The sequence below is a fragment of the Pan paniscus genome, chromosome 1 (genome assembly GCF_029289425.2).
Source record: "Pan paniscus chromosome 1, NHGRI_mPanPan1-v2.0_pri, whole genome shotgun sequence".
NCBI lineage: Eukaryota > Metazoa > Chordata > Mammalia > Primates > Hominidae > Pan > Pan paniscus.
Window position 1 is genome coordinate 14,030,741 of NC_073249.2, and position 17,923 is coordinate 14,048,663.

Here is a 17,923-nt window from a genome sequence, read left to right on the forward strand (position 1 = left end):
CTTTTATTACCCTGAGAGTCAATTTAACAAATATTCACTATCTACAGCTAATAGAGACACAGCATACATGATGAATAAAACATAATCCTTACTGTCTTGCCTTTACATCTAAAGAGACTGTAACTAACACTAAAGCAGACCAAAAATGATTATAGTAAGTACCATGGGGGCTTGGGAAAAGATAATATCCCTATTGTAAATAGCAAATAATTTTTTTTTTTTTTTTTTTTTTTTTTTTTGAGACAGGGTCTGCCGCTTAGGCTGGAGTGTAGTGATGCGATCACAGCTTACTGCAGCCTTGACCTTCCAGGGCTCAAGGGATCCTCTTGCCCGAGCCTCTCAAAGTGCTGGGACTACAGGCGCCGAGCGCGAAGGTGCCCGTCTAATTTCTTTTCTGTAGAGAATAAGTCTCGCTAGATCGACCAGGCTGGATCAAACTCCTAGTCCTCACGCAATCCTCCCGCTTCGGCCTCCAAATGTGTTAGGATTACAGGCGAGCCACTGCACCTGGCTGCAAAGAAATACTAAGTTAGACAGTATCTGAGGTAGGCCTTGAAGGATGGGCATTATTTTGCAGAAGGGGAAAGAGGAGGGCAATTACAACAGAGGGGACGGGAATAACAACTGTAGAGGCAGTGGAGAAAGCAGGCTAGAATGTCAGGGGCTGGAGGGAGATGAGTCTGGGAAGACGGGCTGAGAACACCTTGAAGCGTTTTGAATGCCAAGTATCTACTTTTCCAGGTAGAATAGCAGGTCCGCATTACAATCTTTCGAATTGTATGTTGACGTGACTCGTTAGAGTTGTGGTTTTTATTTTGGAATAATGTCATGTTTCAGACAAGTTGCAAGAAGAGTACAAAGGAATTCTTTGTACTCTTCACAGCGATTAGCAAATTGTAAACACCCCACTGCGTTCACCCCTAACCGCATTTCTTGCCAAACCTCCCTCCCTCCTTTTCAACAAGTCAGTATTCTACGTGTTTCTCTCTCGGCTTGGGTGGACACCCCGCTCCTAGCCTGGCTGATTCTTCACACTGCAGGCTTCAACCACTCCCAGAAGACGTCCTGCACTCCCAAAATGAGGCTTTTCTGAAACGGCGAGGACCACCAACCGACGGCGACAAACCTGCTCCCTCACCCAGCGCCTCCCTTCGCCGCCGCCCGGCGGCCGACTGCCGGAGGGGAGGGGGCGTGGCCAGAGAGCGGAAGTGCCCGGAACCCGGAAGTGCGAGCTGGCGCGCAGCTGCAGTCTGGGAGTCTTTGGAGTAAGAATGGCCTTGGAGGGGATGAGCAAACGGAAGAGAAAGAGAAGTGTCCAGGAGGGGTGAGTGGCGCGCGGCACGAGTACCTGGGGAGGGATGTTGTACGTTCCCTCGTGCTGGCGAAGCGGTGGTGCGTGGCGTGGCTGAGTTTCTGTCGTCCGTTTCTAGAGAGAATCCTGACGACGGCGTTCGCGGGAGTCCGCCGGAAGACTACAGGGTTGGACAGGTCGCCAGTAGCTTATTTCGCGGCGAGCACCATTCCAGAGGTGGCACCGGTCGGCTGGCGTCCCTCTTCAGTTCTCTGGAGCCCCAGATTCAACCCGTGTACGTGCCTGTGCCTAAAGTAAGTCACTGGGCTTTCTTCCCGAATAGCTCGTTAGAACCACTTACATACAAAACAATCTTCTTACCTACCGCGTGAAGCGTGATTTCTAAAGGGGGCAGACAGGATTCATTTTAAGTAACCTTTCATGACTCTTACATACCAGTGAGAGAGAAGAGATGCTCATTTAGAAAGACTGAATTATGGCTTAGGGTCAGAATTCTAAAACTATGGGGTCTCAAATATAACTTCAAACTTTAAAAAAGGAAACCATCAAAAAAACGAAACGGAATGAGGAGGAAGAAAGTACATCCCAGATTGAAACACCACTTTCGCAAGAACCTGCAAAAAAAGTGAAAGCGAAGAAGAAACACACTAACGCAGAAAAAAAGTTGGCAGACAGGTTGGTAAAATTCTCATTTGATGTTAAAGAAATTAGATGGTAAATTAACATTCCTATACTTGAAATATTCGTCAGTTTTATTTCATATTTCTACTTTCTTTCAAAACTTTTATTATGGAAAATCCAGTACATATAGAAAAGTTGAAAAGGCTAAGAAACCCCGTGTACTCAGCATCAGCAATTACTAATATTTGGCTAACCTTTTTGTATTTTTACCCCACTCATATACCCCCTCATTATTTGTTTTTGTTTGTTTTGAGATGGAGTCTTGATGCCACGCCCAGGCTGCAGTAGAGTGCAGTGATCTCAGCTCACTGCAACCTCCGCTTCCCAGGTTCAAGCGATTCTCCTGCCTCGGCCCTGAGTAGGTGGGACTACAGGCCTGCGTCACCATGCCCAGCTAATTTTTGTATTTTTAGTGGAGACAGGGTTTCACCATGTTGGCCAGGCAGGTCTGGAACTCCTGACCTCAAGCGATCTGCCCACCTCGGCCTCCGAAAGTGTTGAGATTACAGGTGTGAGCCATCTCGCCCAGCCACCACCTCATTATTTGGAAGCAAAATGAAAATTTATGTTTCATCTATAAATATTTCAGCATGTATATAAAAGAATTTGGTTTGCGTTTTTTTTTTTTTTTTTTTTTTTTTGAGACGGAGTTTTGCTCTTTTTGTCCAGACTGGAGTGCAGTGGCCTGATCTCAGCTCACTGCAACCTCCACCTCCCGGGTTCAAGTGATTTTTCCTGCCTCAGGCCTCCCGTGGAGCTGAGATTACAGGCGCCACCATGCCCGGTTAATTTTTTGTATTTTTAGTAGAGACAGAGTTTCATCATGTTGGCCAGGTTGGTCTCGAACTCCTGACCTCAGGTGATCCACCCACCTCAGCCTCCTAAAGTGCAGGGATTATAGGCATGAGCCACTGCACCTGGCTTGGTTTGCTTTTTAAAAAAAAAAAATTTTTTTTTTTTTTTTTTGAGATGGAGTCTCACTCTGTCGCCGAGGCTGGAGTGCAGTGGCGCAATCTCGACTCACTGCAACCTCCACCTCCTGGGTTCAAGTGATTCTTCTGCCTCAGCCTACTGAGCAGCTGGGACTATGGGCGCGCGCCATCACACCCAGCTGATTTTTGTATTCTTAGTAGAGACGGGGTGTCACCATATTGACCAGTCTGGTCTCGAACTCTTGACCTCATGATCCACCTGCCTCCGCCTCCCAAGGTGCTGGGATTACATACGTGAGCCATCACACCTGGCTGAGTTTGGTGTTCTTAAATTTATTCATTTCCCTCATTAACTTTTTTTTTTTTTTTTTGAGACAAGGTCTGGCTCTGTCACCCAGGTTGGAGTGCAGTGGTGCGATTGCGGCTCAGTGCAATCTTTGCTTCCCAGACTCAATCCAGCCGCCCACCTCAGCCTCCTGTGTTGCTTAGACTATAGGCATGCCCCACCATGCCCAGCTAATTTTTGTATGTTTTGTAGAGACGGGATTTTGCCATGTTACCCAGGCTGGTCACAAACTGCTGGACTCAAGTGATCCAGTCAGCATTTTTTTTTTTTAATAAAAAAATAGAAACAGGGTCTTGCTATGTTGCCCAGGCTAGTCCTGAACTCCTGGGCTCAAACCATCCTCCTACCTCCGTCTCCCAAAGTGCTAGGATTACAGGCATGACCCACCATGCCCGGCCAGCATAACGTTGTTTAATAGTGTATTTGAATCAAGATGCAAATAGTGATCCCATCACATGTACCTAGCTAACAGTCTTCATTCCTCTCTTCTTTGCCACTCTCCTCAAGCCCCTTATTTCCTTTTCCCTTTTCTCCTTTCAACTGAAGACCTTTGTACCAGTTCTGGAGCTGTTAATCACTAACAGTTGGGAACTGCTACTTTTTGTCCTATTTAAACTTAATGCATCTGTACACAGCCTTATTTCTTCCCCTCTTTCTTAGAGAAGAGTGTCTTCCCTCTTGTCCAAGATTAACTCAACCACCTGGGTGCTGTGTGTACCACATATGTTCTTCTGCCTTTTTAGGGACTGTGCCGTCAGATCCATCCACGTTCGCCTCTTTCCCTTATCCCTCGTTTTTTTGTTTGTTTGTTTGTTTTGAGACGGCGTTTCACTGTTGTCGCCCAGGCTGGAGAGCAACAGTGCAATTTTTGCTCACTGCAACCTCCGCCTCCGGGTTCAAGCGATTCTCCTGCCTCAGCCTCCTGAGTAGCTGGGATTACAGGCGCCCACCACCACGCCCAGCTAATTTTTGTATTTTTTTGGTAGAGATGGGGTTTCACCATGTTGGCCAGGCTGGCCTTGAACTCCTGACCTCAGGTGATCCACCCGCCTTGGCCTCCCAAAGTGCTGGGATTACAGGCGTGAGCCACCGTGCCTGGCCCTTATCCCTCTTTCTGCTATATAGACGTGCTCACGATTCTAATCTTTAAAAAGGACATTCCCCCTAACCGCCAAAAAAAAAACCCCATGTAATTGCATGTCTGTTTGCTACCATTCCCACAGTCCTTCCCTTCAGTCTAGCTTTTAGGAAAAGTAGTCTGTTCTTGTACTCTCTCCCTTCTCTTGATCTGTTCACCCTTCCACGCACTTGGATTCTGGTGGTGGTGGGTTTTATTCTCCGTCCTGACTGTGCCACTGAAGCAGTGCCCACTGAGGCCACCCTGACCTCTCATATGTAATGGGCAGTGCAGCTTTTGTCTTATGAGTCCTCTGTTACCTTTCACGTGGCTGCTTTTCTTGTTGAAGCTACTGGATTCTCTGAGAGAAATCTCTTCTGATTGTCCTCTTGCCAATTCTTTCTTAGTGTTACTGTGGTATCTTTTCCTCTGACTACTCTTTAAATGTGCATTTCCCTCAGGGGTCTCATTCTTGGTCATGTTCTTGTGACCCTTTGTCACCCTTTGTTGGGGGCAGTATCTCTTGTGCCCACTGTGATCTCTCTCCTGATCTCCAGACATGTATGTTTGTTTGCCTCCTGGCATTTGCACCTCTTTATTCCATATGTACCACCAGGTAAGAATGCTCCACTGGGAGCTCATCATTCTCATCAGACCTGTTCCTTGGCATGAGCGCTACCACTAGCCTTCTAGTTGCCTAAGTTAGTGGCCCGAGAGTCATCCTGTCTTCTTTCCTCTCCTTGCTTAGCTAATCAGTTGCCGAGTCCTGATGATGCTGTTTTTAATTATCTCTTTAATCTACCTTTTCGTCTTCACCTCCTTCCCTGCTCTGGTCAGTCTGGTCAGTCTTCTCAGATACACACTGTTGTAACCATCTCCTTACTGGTCTCCCTTCTCCAACCTTATCCCCTTTCTAATTATCTTCCACTCTTCTGCCCAGATGATCTTTTTTAGATGCTCTCAAAGTCCTCAGTGTCTCCTCATCTTCAGTAGGATAAAATCTAAGCACTTTCGTGTAACACTGAAGGTCTCTCCTGACCTGGTTCCCACCTTACTGTACTGTCTCGTTTCCTTTCACACCTGCTAGGTACTTTATATACTGTAGTGAGCAAAACACTAGACATGGACCCTGTCCTCAGGGGAGGAGTAATAACAGTCAGCTTTTATTGGACTATGTGCCAGACACTGATTTCCTCCTCTGAGAAGCCTTTCTCGTTTATGTTTGTATACCATGTATTATAGCTGTTACCATTTTATTGTGAACTTGGTCTGTCTCTTCACTGCACTGTTGGAGGCCTTTGATTGTTTCTTTATCTTTGTATCCTCAGAGCCTAGAACTGAGTAGGAACCCGGTAAGTATTTGCTGATGAGTGTGTCATTTTTACGATTCTTATTAGCTCTTCTCTTCCCTCACTCCTTAATATCCTTTAGTTCTCCTTTCAGATTGATGCTCAGACCTTGCTTATCCATATCCAGCAATACTTTATATTGTATTTACCGTTTCACAATTTACTTTTGGTAAGAGTCCTTTAAATATTACAGAAGTATTAGAAGTAGGGAATCTGGTTTTTCCTGTATTAGAAGTAGGGAATCTGGTTTTTCCTATCAGCCATATTGCTTGTACAGAGTAAGTACTCTGCTGCCGTATTAACCTTTTTAGACTCTCAGGGAGTGTGATAGTGCCCCTAAAGGTCTAGAGTAGAGAATGAAATCAGGCATTGATAGAGTGTAAACTAAATCTCCAAGAGCTTTAAGTGAATCAGCTTTTGTATAGATGAACTTGCTGCTGCTGTTGCATGGCAGATTTAACGTGTTCAAAAATTGAGCTTCACTTATTCTTGCCAGGTGCAGTGGTTCACGCCTGTAACCCTAGCACTTTGGGAGGCTGAGGTGGGCGAATGGCTTGAGCTTAGGAGTTCAAGACCAGCCTGGGCAACATAGCAAAACCCTGTCTCTACAAAAAAATATAAAAGGAGACTGGGCGTGGTGGCTCATGCCTGTAATCACAACACTTTGGGAGGCTGAGGCGGGCGGAGCAAGAGGTCAGGAGTTCGAGACCAGCCTGGCCAACACAGTGAAACCTCGTCTCTGCTAAAAAAAAAAAATTAGCTGGGCATGGTGGCAGGTGCCTGTAATCCCAGCTACTTGGGAGGCTGAGGCAAAAGAATCGTTGTGAACCAGAGAGGCGGAGGTTGCAGTGAGCCGAGATTGCGCCACTATACTCCAGTCTGGGAGACAGAGCTAGACTCTGTCTCAAAAAAAAAAAAAAGTTTATATATATATATATATATATATATATATATATATATATATATATATATATATATGTATGTATAAAAGACTGGACACGGTGGCTCACACCTTTAGTCCCAGCACTTTGGGAGGCCAAGGTGGGCAGATAACTTGAGGTCAGGAGTTCAAGACCAGCCTGGCCAACATGGTGAAACCCTGTCTTTACTAAAAATACAAAAATTAGCCTGGCATGATGGCAGCCACCTGTAATCCCAGCTACTTGGGAGGCTGCGGCAGGAAAATCGCTTGAACCCGAGAGGCAGAAGTTGCAGTGAGCCGAAATTGCACTATTGCACTCCAGCCTGGGTGACAGAGCAAAACTCCGTCTCAAAAAAAAAAAGCCACGTGTGGGGGCATGCGCCTGTGGTCCCAGTTACTTGGGAGGCTGAGGTGGGAGGATTGCCTGAGCCTGGGAGGTTGAGGCTGCAGTGAGCTGTGATTACGCTGCTACACTCCAGCCTGGGTGACAGAGCAAGACCCTGTCTCAAAGGAAAAAAAAAAGAGCTTAACTTTTTCTAACTCTTGACTTAAATCATTTTTTTTCTAAAGATACTAGTCAGTTTCTAGATAGCGCTGCTCTAAAAATTTTGATATATTTGTGAGTAGTAAATCTAGGAAAATTCAGAAGACATTGGGAAATATTTCTAGTCGGGAGGGTAGGGCTGTGCTTTGTCAAATACTGGACCTAACTGGCATGACTCTTACTGCTTATTTTATTTTTTGCCTTAAAAAGGGAAAGCGCTCTAGCAAGTGCTGATTTAGAAGAAGAAATTCACCAGAAACAAGGGCAGAAAAGGAAAAATTCTCAACCTGGTGTTAAAGTAGCAGATAGAAAAATACTTGATGACATAGAAGACACAGTTGTCAGTCAAAGAAAGAAAATTCAAATCAACCAAGAAGAAGAGAGATTAAAGAATGAGAGAACTGTGTTTGTTGGGAATTTGCCTGTTACATGTAATAAGAAGGTGAGTTTGTATATGGTAAAAGTTCAGAGAAGTTAATAACTTTGTTCTTCCTGTGTTGAATAAGCATTCAATAATAAGTCATGGATATAACTTCATTGTAAATTATTACATAAATCATCCTAATATGAATGGATTCCAATATCCACCCCCTCCTTTTCATTCCTATAGTCCCTGCCAATTCAGGCTTTTGCAGATTATATTTGAATATTGCAGTGACCTCCTGCCTGGTTTCTTTCTTTCAGCCTTGTCTCCTGTTATATGCCACTAGAAAGTAAGCTCCATATGTTTAAAGAAGTCTTTCCTTTTTCTTTTCTTTTTCAGGACAGGTTCTCACTGTCACCTAGGCTGGAGTGCAGTGGCATGATCATTGCTCACTGCAGCCTCAAACTCCTGGACTCAAGTGATCTTACTGCCTCAGCCTCCTGAGTAGCTGGGACTACAGGCGCACGCCACCATGCCTGGCTAATTTTTGTGTTTTTTTGTAGAGACTATGTTGCCCAGGCTGGTCTCAAACTCCTGGGCTTAAGTGATCTGCCCTCCTTAGCCTCCCAAGGTGCTGGGACTTCAAGCATGAGCCACTGGGCCTGATCCTCTTTTTTCATCATTCTGTCTCTCTTTTTTTTTTTTTTTTTTTTTTTGAGGCAGAGTCTCGCTCTGTTGCCCAGTCTGGAGTGCAGTGGCGCGATCTCTGTTCACTGCAAGCTCCGCCTCCTGGGTTCACACCCTTCTCCTGCCTCAGCCTCCCGAGTAGCTGGGACTACAAGCGCCCGCCACCACGCCCAGCTAATTTTTTGTATTTTTAGTAGAGACGGGGTTTCACTGTGCTAGCCAGGATGGTCTCGATTTCCTGACCTTGTGATCCGTCCGCCTCGGCCTCCCAAAGTGCTGGGATTACAGGCATGAGCAACCGCACCCAGCCTCGTTCTGTCTCTTGACACCTGAAATGGTGCCTTGTGCATAGTAAATATGTGTTGTTTAAAGAATGAAGATGTCCTGAGTTTCTTCCGTTGTGTGACGATCACTGAAGCAAAACCTGCCCTTTGCTTCTGCATGTTTATGTGATAGTAACTGTTGCAATCCTTAGCTCGGTATCCTGCTCATATTTTGAAGGACAATTTAAACTCTACTTGATTGAAAACAGTAGAAAAACCTTTTTGAGGCCAGGTGTGGTGGCCCACACCTGTAATCCCAGCACTCTGGAAGGCCAAGGCGGGCGGATCCCCTGAGGTCGGGAGTTCGAGACCAGCTTGGCCAACATGGTGAAACCGCTTCTCTACTAAAAGTCCCAAAAATTAGCTGGGTGTGGTGACACATGCCTGTAATCCCAGCTACTTTGAAGGCTAAGGCAGGAGAATTGCTTGAACCCAGGAGGGGGAGGTTGCAGAAGCCAAGATCGTGCCACCGCACTCCAGCCTGGGTGACAGTGAGTGAGACTCTGTCTCAAAAAAAAAAAAAAAAGTTTATTCCTGGTTTAAACCAATGTGAAAACATGAGAGAATCTATGGAAGTTATAAGTCTATCCTTAATTTACATGTGATAAAGGTTATAAAAGATTGAAAGAAAAGCATACATCCGATGGATACTAATAGGAGCTTGAATTGTGTTTTCTTTTTTTTTTTTTGAGACAGAGTCTCACAAGTTTCAGTAAAATTTTTTTGTTCATCCAACTGAATAGTCACCTACTTTCCTGAAATGTTCTTAAAAACTGGCAGTAGGCCGGGTGGGGTGGCTCATGCCTGTAATCCCAGCACTTCAAGAGGCTGATGTGGTTGCATCACCTGAGGTCAGGAGTTCGAGACCAGACTGGCCAACATGGCGAAACCCCGTCTCTACTAAAAATACAAAAATTAGCTGAGCATGGTGGCGGGCGCCTGTAATCCCAGCTACTTGGGAGGCTGAGGTATGAGAATCACTTGAAGCCGTGGGGGCGGAGGTTGCAGTGAGCTGAGATCACACCACTGCACTCCAGCCTGGGCGAAAGTGCAAGACTCTGTCTCAAAAAAAAAAAAAAAACCTGGCAGTAAAGGATTATCAGACAATTTTTCTTAATTCCTTTTTGTAGCACTTATTTGATGTTCTGAAGGTCAGCTAATGTGTATTTTTTTTTAATTTTAGAAGCTGAAGTCGTTTTTTAAAGAGTATGGACAAATAGAATCTGTACGATTTCGTTCTCTGGTATGTTTCATTCCCCCGTAAAATTACATAATATTAAAATTTATTGCATTTAAATCAGATTAACTTATTGCTGTTAGTGAGATGGTGAAGCACTTTAACCTTTTGAATCAATAGGTTCAAATTGAACCCAAGAAAAGAGTTGCTCTTACTATCTACTGCTGACTCTTGAACTTTTTAAATAATGTATTGAGTTTACTTAATAAAATGATACTCTTGCTGTGAAAGCCTGCAATGTACTTTGGAGGGTGGATGGGTGACTTATTTACTGTGTCAGCAGAATAGACTGAAAAGTTAATACTGATTATCATTGCTGGAATCCTAGGCATTCTCTTCCTATGTCCCATCATACGCATTAGTATGGGAGGTGGGTATGATTGCTGCAAACAGTCTTTGTTCTCTGAGCACAGACAGATAAAGTATTTATGTCAATTTAATATTAAAACTTTATAGAAGTGAGTTGGATTTTACCAGCTCAGCACTCTGAACCAGTTATAGCCACATTCTTTGGAGCAGGAAATAAGTATCATTTATATTTGGTTTTCCCATACATGATTTTTTTTTTTTAACTGCATAGGCATAGTTAGTTGACGTACCATAGTGTACATTTTTGGGCACTATTACATAATTAATGTATATTAGAATATAGGAAATGTTTATTCTATTTTTTTTTTGAGACAGAGTCTCGCTGTGTCTCACCCAGGCTGGAGTGCAGTGGTGCGATCTCGGCTCACTGCACCCTTCGCCTCCTGGGTTCAAGCAATTCTCATGCCTCAGCCTCCCAAGTAGCTGGGATTACAGGTGTGCGCTACCATGCCCGGCTAATTTTTGTATTTTTAGTCCAGACAGGGTTTTACCATGTTATCCAGACTGGTCTCAAACTCGTGACCTCAGGTGATTCGCCTGCCTCAGCCTCCCAAAGTGCTGGGATTACAGGTGTGAGTCACTGCACTTAGCCTTTTTCATGTTTCTAATTGCTCTTTCTCATGTGATTCTCTGGAATAGAGTTTCTCAACCTCCATACAGTTGACATTTTGGCTGGATAATTCTTTGTTGTTGGAGGCTGCCCTTTGTATTATAGGATGTTTAGTAACATCCATGGTCTTTACCCACTAGATGCTGGTAGCACCTCCTGCACCTCAGTTTTAACAATGGAAAATATCTTCAGGAATTGCCAAATGTTAGAGGAGGCACAACTGCCCACTTCTATAGAAGTAGACGTTACCCAAAGCTTTGACAGTGCCCGTAATTTCTGTCAGGGTATTTATTTCCCACTCTTAATCACATATCTTTTGTCTGCCCTTCTGAGTTCCATTTCCCTGTATTAGACCTTTGGCTGATGCATTAGTGTGGGTGTCTTGCCAGACCCTGATTTCAATATATCTGCTTACTTCCATCCATTCTCACCCCAACCCTATGCTGCCTACTGATTTTTCTGTGGTATTTAGTGGCACCCAGGCTGCAGGTTTTGTGGTTGCCTTTGACTCTTCATTGGCTCACCCATGCTAGTGTTTGCCACTCCTGTCCGTTTTTCAACTGTGATTTCTTCCTAATATGAGTCATTCCTTTCTTTTTTCCTTGTCCTACCTAAGTTCTCATTACCTCCTGTCAGAATAGTCGCAGAGGCCTATTGTAGTTCCTTACCTTCAGTCTTCCTCTAATTTGTCCAACAAAACACTGTCAACTCAGTCTTCCTGAAGCTCTTCTTCCCGGAACCCTTACCTCTTTCCCTGCCTTGCATTAATGAAATGCCCTTCCCCCCATCCCCCCAGCCGCCACACACACACACCCCTCACGGGGCCTGCTATTGCCTTCTCCCCTTTGGGGAGCCTACCTTGATTCTCCCCAGTCTCTAGGCTACCAGTGTGTCCCTGCTATGCATTTGACAGCACCCATCCCTCATTACAGTACTTAGTACACTCTACTGAAATTGTTGTTTGCCTCCTCCACCAGACTGTAAGCTGTGGTTACAAATACTCTGTCTTACTTCTTCTTGGGTTACCAGCACCTGTACATTGTGTTAATTATTCTGTCAGTGACATACATCCTTAATTCTTAGCTTGGCAGTTCTCCAGTGTGGCCCTGCCTGTCCTGTGTTCCTCTACACATGGGTTTTCTCACCTTTGTCCCTTTGCCAGTCCATTTGTTTTGCCTGGAATCCTTCCTTAAAGTACCATTTTTGCCTATGGAAGTATTTTTCAGTATGTGGCTAAAATGTCCCTTCTTCAAAGCTTTTCTGATACTTTATATCATTAAATGATATTTTTTCCTCTGCATTATTCCTGTACTTTATTGCCTTATGTTGTACTTAATGTATTAATATCTTTAATGACAGGATGTAGGCCGGGTGCAGTGGTTGATGCCTGTAACCCAGCACTTTGGGAGGCCAAGGCAGATCACTTGAGTTCAGAAGTTCGAGACCAGCCTGGCCAACATGGCAAAACCACGTTTCTACTAAAAATACAAAAACTAGCTGGGCATGGTGGCGGGGGCCTGTAATCCCAGCTACTCGGGAGGCTGAGATGGGAGAATCGCTTGAACCTGAGAGGCGGAAGTTGCAGTGAGCCGAGATTGTGCCACTGCACTCCAGCCTGGGCGACAAAGCGAGATTCTGTCTCAAAAACAAACAAAATAAAACAAAACCAAACAAATAACGGGATGTAGACCCTGTACAGAAGGCACCCAATAAATGTGTTTTGATGATGTCATTCACATGTTGATTATTCATTTAGACATTTCTGTGTCTTGTACTGTTTTTTTGAGGTTTGAGAGTTTGACTATGTTAGCAATTTTAGCAAGATAAGCTGCAAACAGAAGAAATAGTTAAAATTTCATAGTTTTACTATGTAAACCATCAGGTTACTGAGAAAGAAAATAGGTTTTCCAGAAAAGATTTATAATAACTGCTCTACATGGCATTTATGTTCTAGATTGTGAACTTGCAGGGTTGGTATCTTTTCACCTTGATCTTCTCAGTACCTGGTTGCATTTGGCATGTTGTCGACAGCTGTAGTTGTTGACATGTATTTCTGCCTCTTCCATAAAGTTTTCCCTGCCTGCCCCATCCACTCTTAAAGGAGGCTATATATGACTGAAAATAAAGTGAACCTGAATATAAAGGGGATTCCCATACCTGCATAATGGACACCATGCATTTTTTTGGCAAATATATAAACTCTTAGAGATACAGGTGATATAATATGTCTTTTTATATTATTCATCAGTTCAGTTAGACAATTTAAAAATTGTATTAGAATACACGATAAAATGTTAATTTATAAACATTTCTTTTTCTTTTTTTTTTTTTTTTTTTTTTTTTTTTCTTTTTTATTGATCATTCTTGGGTGTTTCTCGCAGAGGGGGATTTGGCAGGGTCACAGGACAATAGTGGAGGGAAGGTCAGCAGATAAACAAGTGAACAAAGTTCTCTGGTTTTCCTAGGCAGAGGACCCTGCGGCCTTCCGCAGTGTTTGTGTCCCTGGGTACTTGAGATTAAGGAGTGGTGATGACTCTCAACGAACATGCTGCCTTCAAGCATCTGTTTAACAAAGCACATCTTGCACCGCCCTTAATCCATTCAACCCTGAGTGGATACAGCACATGTTTCAGAGAGCACAGGGTTGGGGGTAAGGTCACAGATCAACAGGATCCCAAGGCAGAAGAATTTTTCTTAGTACAGAACAAAATGAAAAGTCTCCCATGTCTACCTCTTTCTACACAGACACAGCAACCATCCGATTTCTCAATCTTTTCCCCACCTTTCCCCCCTTTCTATTCCACAAAACCGCCATTGTCTTCATGGCCCGTTCTCAATGAGCTGTTGAGTACACCTCCCAGATGGGGTGGTGGCCGGGCAGAGGAGCTCCTCACTTCCCAGTAGGGGCGGCCGGGCAGAAGCGCCCCTCACCTCCCGGACGGGGCGGCTGGCCGGGCGGGGGGCTGACCCCCCACCTCCCTCCCGGACAGGGCGGCTGGCCGGGCAGAGGGGCTCCTCACTTCCCAGTAGGGGCGGCCGGGCAGAGGCGCCCCTCACTTCCCCGACGGGGCGGCTGGCCTGGCGGGGGGCTGACCCCCCCCACCTCCCTCCCGGAGGGGGCGGCTGGCCGGGCAGAGGGGCTCCTCACTTCCCGGTAGGGGCGGCCGGGCAGAGGCGCCCCTCACCTCCCGGACAGGGCGGCTGGCCGGGCGGGGGGCTGACCCCCCACCTCCCTCCCGGACGGGGCGGCTGGCCGGGCGGGGGGCTGACCCCCCCACCTCCCTCCCGGACGGGGCGGCTGGCCGGGCGGGGGGCTGACCCCCCCACCTCCCTCCCGGACGGGGCGGCTGGCCGGGCGGGGGGCTGACCCCCCCACCTCCCTCCCGGATGGGGCGGCTGGCCGGGCAGAGGGGCTCCTCACTTCCCAGAAGGGGCGGCCGGGCAGAGGCGCCCCTCACCTCCCGGATGGGGCGGCTGGCCAGGCGGGGGAACATTTCTTTTTCCTTAACATTTTTCCTTTTTTTTTTTTTTGAGACAGAGTCTCGTTCTGTCGCCCAGGCTGGAGTGCAGTGGTGCCATCTGGGCTCACTGCAAGCTCCGCCTCCTGGGTTCACGCCATTCTCCTACCTCAGCCTCCTGAGTAGCTGGTACTACAGGCGCCCGCCACCACGTCTGGCTAATTTTTTTGTATTTCTAGTAGACATGGGGTTTCACCGTGTTAGCCAGGATGATCTCAACCTCCTGACCTCGTGATCCGCCCGCCTTGGCCTCCCAAAGTGCTGGGATTACAGGTGTGAGCCACCGCGCCCGGCCTTTTCCTTACATTTTTCATGTGTCTTTCATCGTCCGTGTCTCTTCCTGGCGTCCTCCCTGTAGGAGTCATCTGATGCAGTTTGAGAGCCCGGTATCTTAACTTCTGTCTGGGTTTTTGAGTCCCTGCCTGTTAAATCTGAGCATGATGGTTTCATTGGAAAAACTTATCCTAAGCCACGAGCTTCGTTTCATATAGCATTAAGATGATTGGCCAGCCGTGGTGGCTCATGTTTGTAATCCCAGCACTTTGGGAGGCCAAGGTGGGCGGATCACGAGGTCAGGAGATCGAGACTGTCCTGGCTAACCTGATGAAACCCCATCTCTACTAAAAATACAAAAAATTAGCCGGGCGTGGTGGCGGGCGCCTGTAGTCCCAGCTACTCAGGAGGCTGAGGCAGGAGAATGTTGTGAACCCGGCAGGTGGAGCTTGCAATGAGCCGACATCATGCCACTGCACTCCAGCCTGGGTGACAGTGTGAGACTCCATCTCAACAGGAAAAAAAAAAAAAAAAAAAAAAATTAGGACAGTTGTTTCTGATTTGTTTATTTCCCTAGAATGTTTTTGATCACAGTGTACTGGAGTTAGATACTTAGACTTCACTTAAAATATTAATTTGAGGTAATATTTCAAATACTGTCTTTAATACTTTTTTTTTCTCTTGAAAGATTCCAGCAGAGGGAACGCTATCCAAAAAGTTGGCAGCAATAAAGTAAGTCTATAATTAGAGGAAGGGAGTCACCTTAAACTTTCTTCCTTTTTGGCTAAAAAGTGAGACCATTTCTTAACAATTGCATAGATTTTATTAATATATTTGGATAATAGAGCATGATTGACTGCTTCTGTATTTGAGAGACTTTAGATTTGTCACGTTTTTCTTTAAGCCATAATATAAATTACAGTGTCGTAGAAAATATTACTGGAAAATGAGCCATGAGAAATTTTAAGAATGTTTTTAGTGTTTGGAAGAGAGTGTAAAGCTTCATGCCTAAATTTTCTCATACAGATTACAAATGCCATATTTCCTGTGTTTTTCCAGAGAGAATTCATGTTTGCTTGTGCTGGTCGCCTGGGTATACTGCCAGCCTGTGACCACTTGGCGTTCTCTGTTTGAGGGTTTTGGACCACACTGGTGGTGGCTTGTTTCCAGTGCTCAGGGGATTTTTTTTGTTTCCCACTCGGTGTCAAGAATGAAACCTACAAGTCTCCTTGTTCGCCTTTCCATATGGAAGGCTTATTTTTCATTTACCTTCAGCTTTATGCTGGTTTCCTATTAGTCTCATATCTTGGGTGTTTTTCTCTCTTAATGGTATATGAAATGATGAAGTTTATAAGCAGATATTTCTTTATATTAGATAAAATATAATAATGTACTTTAGAAACATTTCTGGGAATCCTGTTCTATCAAGCTTTTGTATGACAACAGTCCCTTTGGACATCTTGGTGACTTCATTTCAATATTCAGTCTTCATTTGGAGTTATTTGGCCGACCAGGTCTTCGCCGGTTTTTCTTCATAACCATCACAGTGCCAGGTGTATAGTTAAGAGTTGATAAATATATAGATTCCCACAGTGTTTGCTGAGGTAACCAAAGACGCAGATCCTCCTAGATACCAGGCATTGTTCAGTGCTGTGGAGACTAGAAACCTTAGTAAGATACAACCCTTCTTTTTGAGTCATACTTTTATTTCTGTATGAGGTTGAAACCCAGGAGCCTAAATTTGAACAGAAACAGAGGTTCTGACAGGTGTATGTACAAGTACTACTGAGGAGTTTAGTGGGATATGTTAGAAAATTGGAATTTTCACACCATACCGTCAGCTTCTCCTCCAGCCCCATCTCATTGTTTTTTTGTTTCTTTGTTTTGTTTTGTGTTTTTAACATACAAGCTCTTGCTCTGTCCCCCAGGCTGGAGTGCGGTGGCAAGATCTTGGCTCACTGTAGCCTTAAACTTTTGGACTCAAGTGATGCTTCCATCTCAGTGTCCCCAGTAGCTGGGACCACAGGTGTGCACACCACCCTGGCTAATTTATTTTATTTTATTGTAGACATAGAGTCTCACTATGTTTTTCAGGCTGGTCTTGAACCTCGGGCTTCAAGCAATCCTTCTGCCTCAGCCTTCTAAAGCAGTGGGATTACGAGCATGAGCCACTGCCTTTTTGTTGTTGTTTTTAATTTAAAATTTAATGATGGCTGGGTATGGTGGCTCACACCTGTAATCCCAGCACTTTGGGAGGCCGAGGTAGGTGGATCACTTCAGGCCAGGAGTTTGAGACCAGCCTGGCCAACATGGCAAAACACTGTCCCTACTAAAAATAGAAAAATTAGCAGGGTGTGGTGGCACATGCCTGTAGTCCCAGCTACTTGGGAGGCTGAGGCAAGAGAATCACTTGAACCCAGGAGATGAAGGTTGCAGTGAGCCCAGATCACGCCATTGCACTCCAGCCTTGGCGACAGAGCTAGACTCTGTCTCAAAATAAATAAATAAATAAAATTTAATTATACACCTTTTCTCTAGTCAGCCAATTCCCTACCCTAGGCAAGTGTTTTTAGTTTCTCATGTAAGCTTCTAGAGACATCTTAGCATTTAAAAACTGATACGCATAGATGTTCTTCTTCCCACATAAAACAGTTTAACTCACTGGTATTTAATATATGCACTACTCCACACCTTCCCTTTTTCTACTTAGTACAACTTGGAGATCTGTTTATATTGGTGTGAAAGTGATTATTTTTATAGCATTTTTTAAAAATGCCCTTTTTCTTAGAGTATTCTCTAGATGTGCCTTAATTTATTTTATCAAATCTCCCACTGATGGACATAAAGTTTTTTCCCAGTCTCATGACCATTACAAATAATGCTAAAGGCCGGGTGCAGTGGCTCACGCCTGTAATCTCAGCACCATTAGAGGCCAAGGTGGGCAGATCGCTTGAGCCCAGGACCTCCCTGGGCAAAATGGCAAAACCCCATCTCTACAAAAAATTAGCTGGGCATGATGCCGTGCACTGTAGTCCCAGCTGCTTGGGAATCAGACGAAGGAGCACCTGAGCTCAGGAAGTGGAGCTGTGATTGCACCCCTGGAACTCCAGCCCGGGTGATAGAGTGAGACCCTGTCTTCAAAAAAAAAAAAAACCTGCTGTAATATTTTAGCTGGTCATGGAGGCACGTGTCTGTAGTCCCAGCTACTTGGGAAGCTGACGTGAGATGATCACTTGAGCCCAGGAGCTTGAGGCTGCAGTGAACTGTGATCACACCACTGCACTGTAGCCTGAGCGACAAGCAAGACCCGCTCTCTCAAAACAAAACAAATAATGTTGG

The 17,923-nt window shown here is 45.1% G+C and overlaps 1 protein-coding gene across 3 annotated transcripts in view; it reads left to right on the forward strand.

The window, feature by feature from the left end:
* The first annotated feature begins 246 nt into the window (after positions 1–246).
* Positions 247–17,923, forward strand: part of RBM34 (RNA binding motif protein 34) — a 31,647-nt gene continuing 13,970 nt past the window's right edge. The window contains exons 1-7 of one of the 3 annotated variants that reach the window (XM_055100623.2): positions 247–545; positions 1,041–1,324; positions 1,431–1,605; positions 1,851–1,987; positions 7,414–7,645; positions 9,761–9,820; positions 15,273–15,316. In XM_055100623.2, the coding sequence (XP_054956598.2) occupies positions 1,272–1,324; positions 1,431–1,605; positions 1,851–1,987; positions 7,414–7,645; positions 9,761–9,820; positions 15,273–15,316 (701 nt within the window). In that variant the 5' untranslated portion in view covers positions 247–545; positions 1,041–1,271. Of the gene's footprint in view, positions 1,325–1,430; positions 1,606–1,850; positions 1,988–7,413; positions 7,646–9,760; positions 9,821–15,272; positions 15,317–17,923 lie in introns of all 3 variants that reach the window. The other 2 variants (XM_008978193.5, XM_034949332.3) reach the window with 2 other exon arrangements.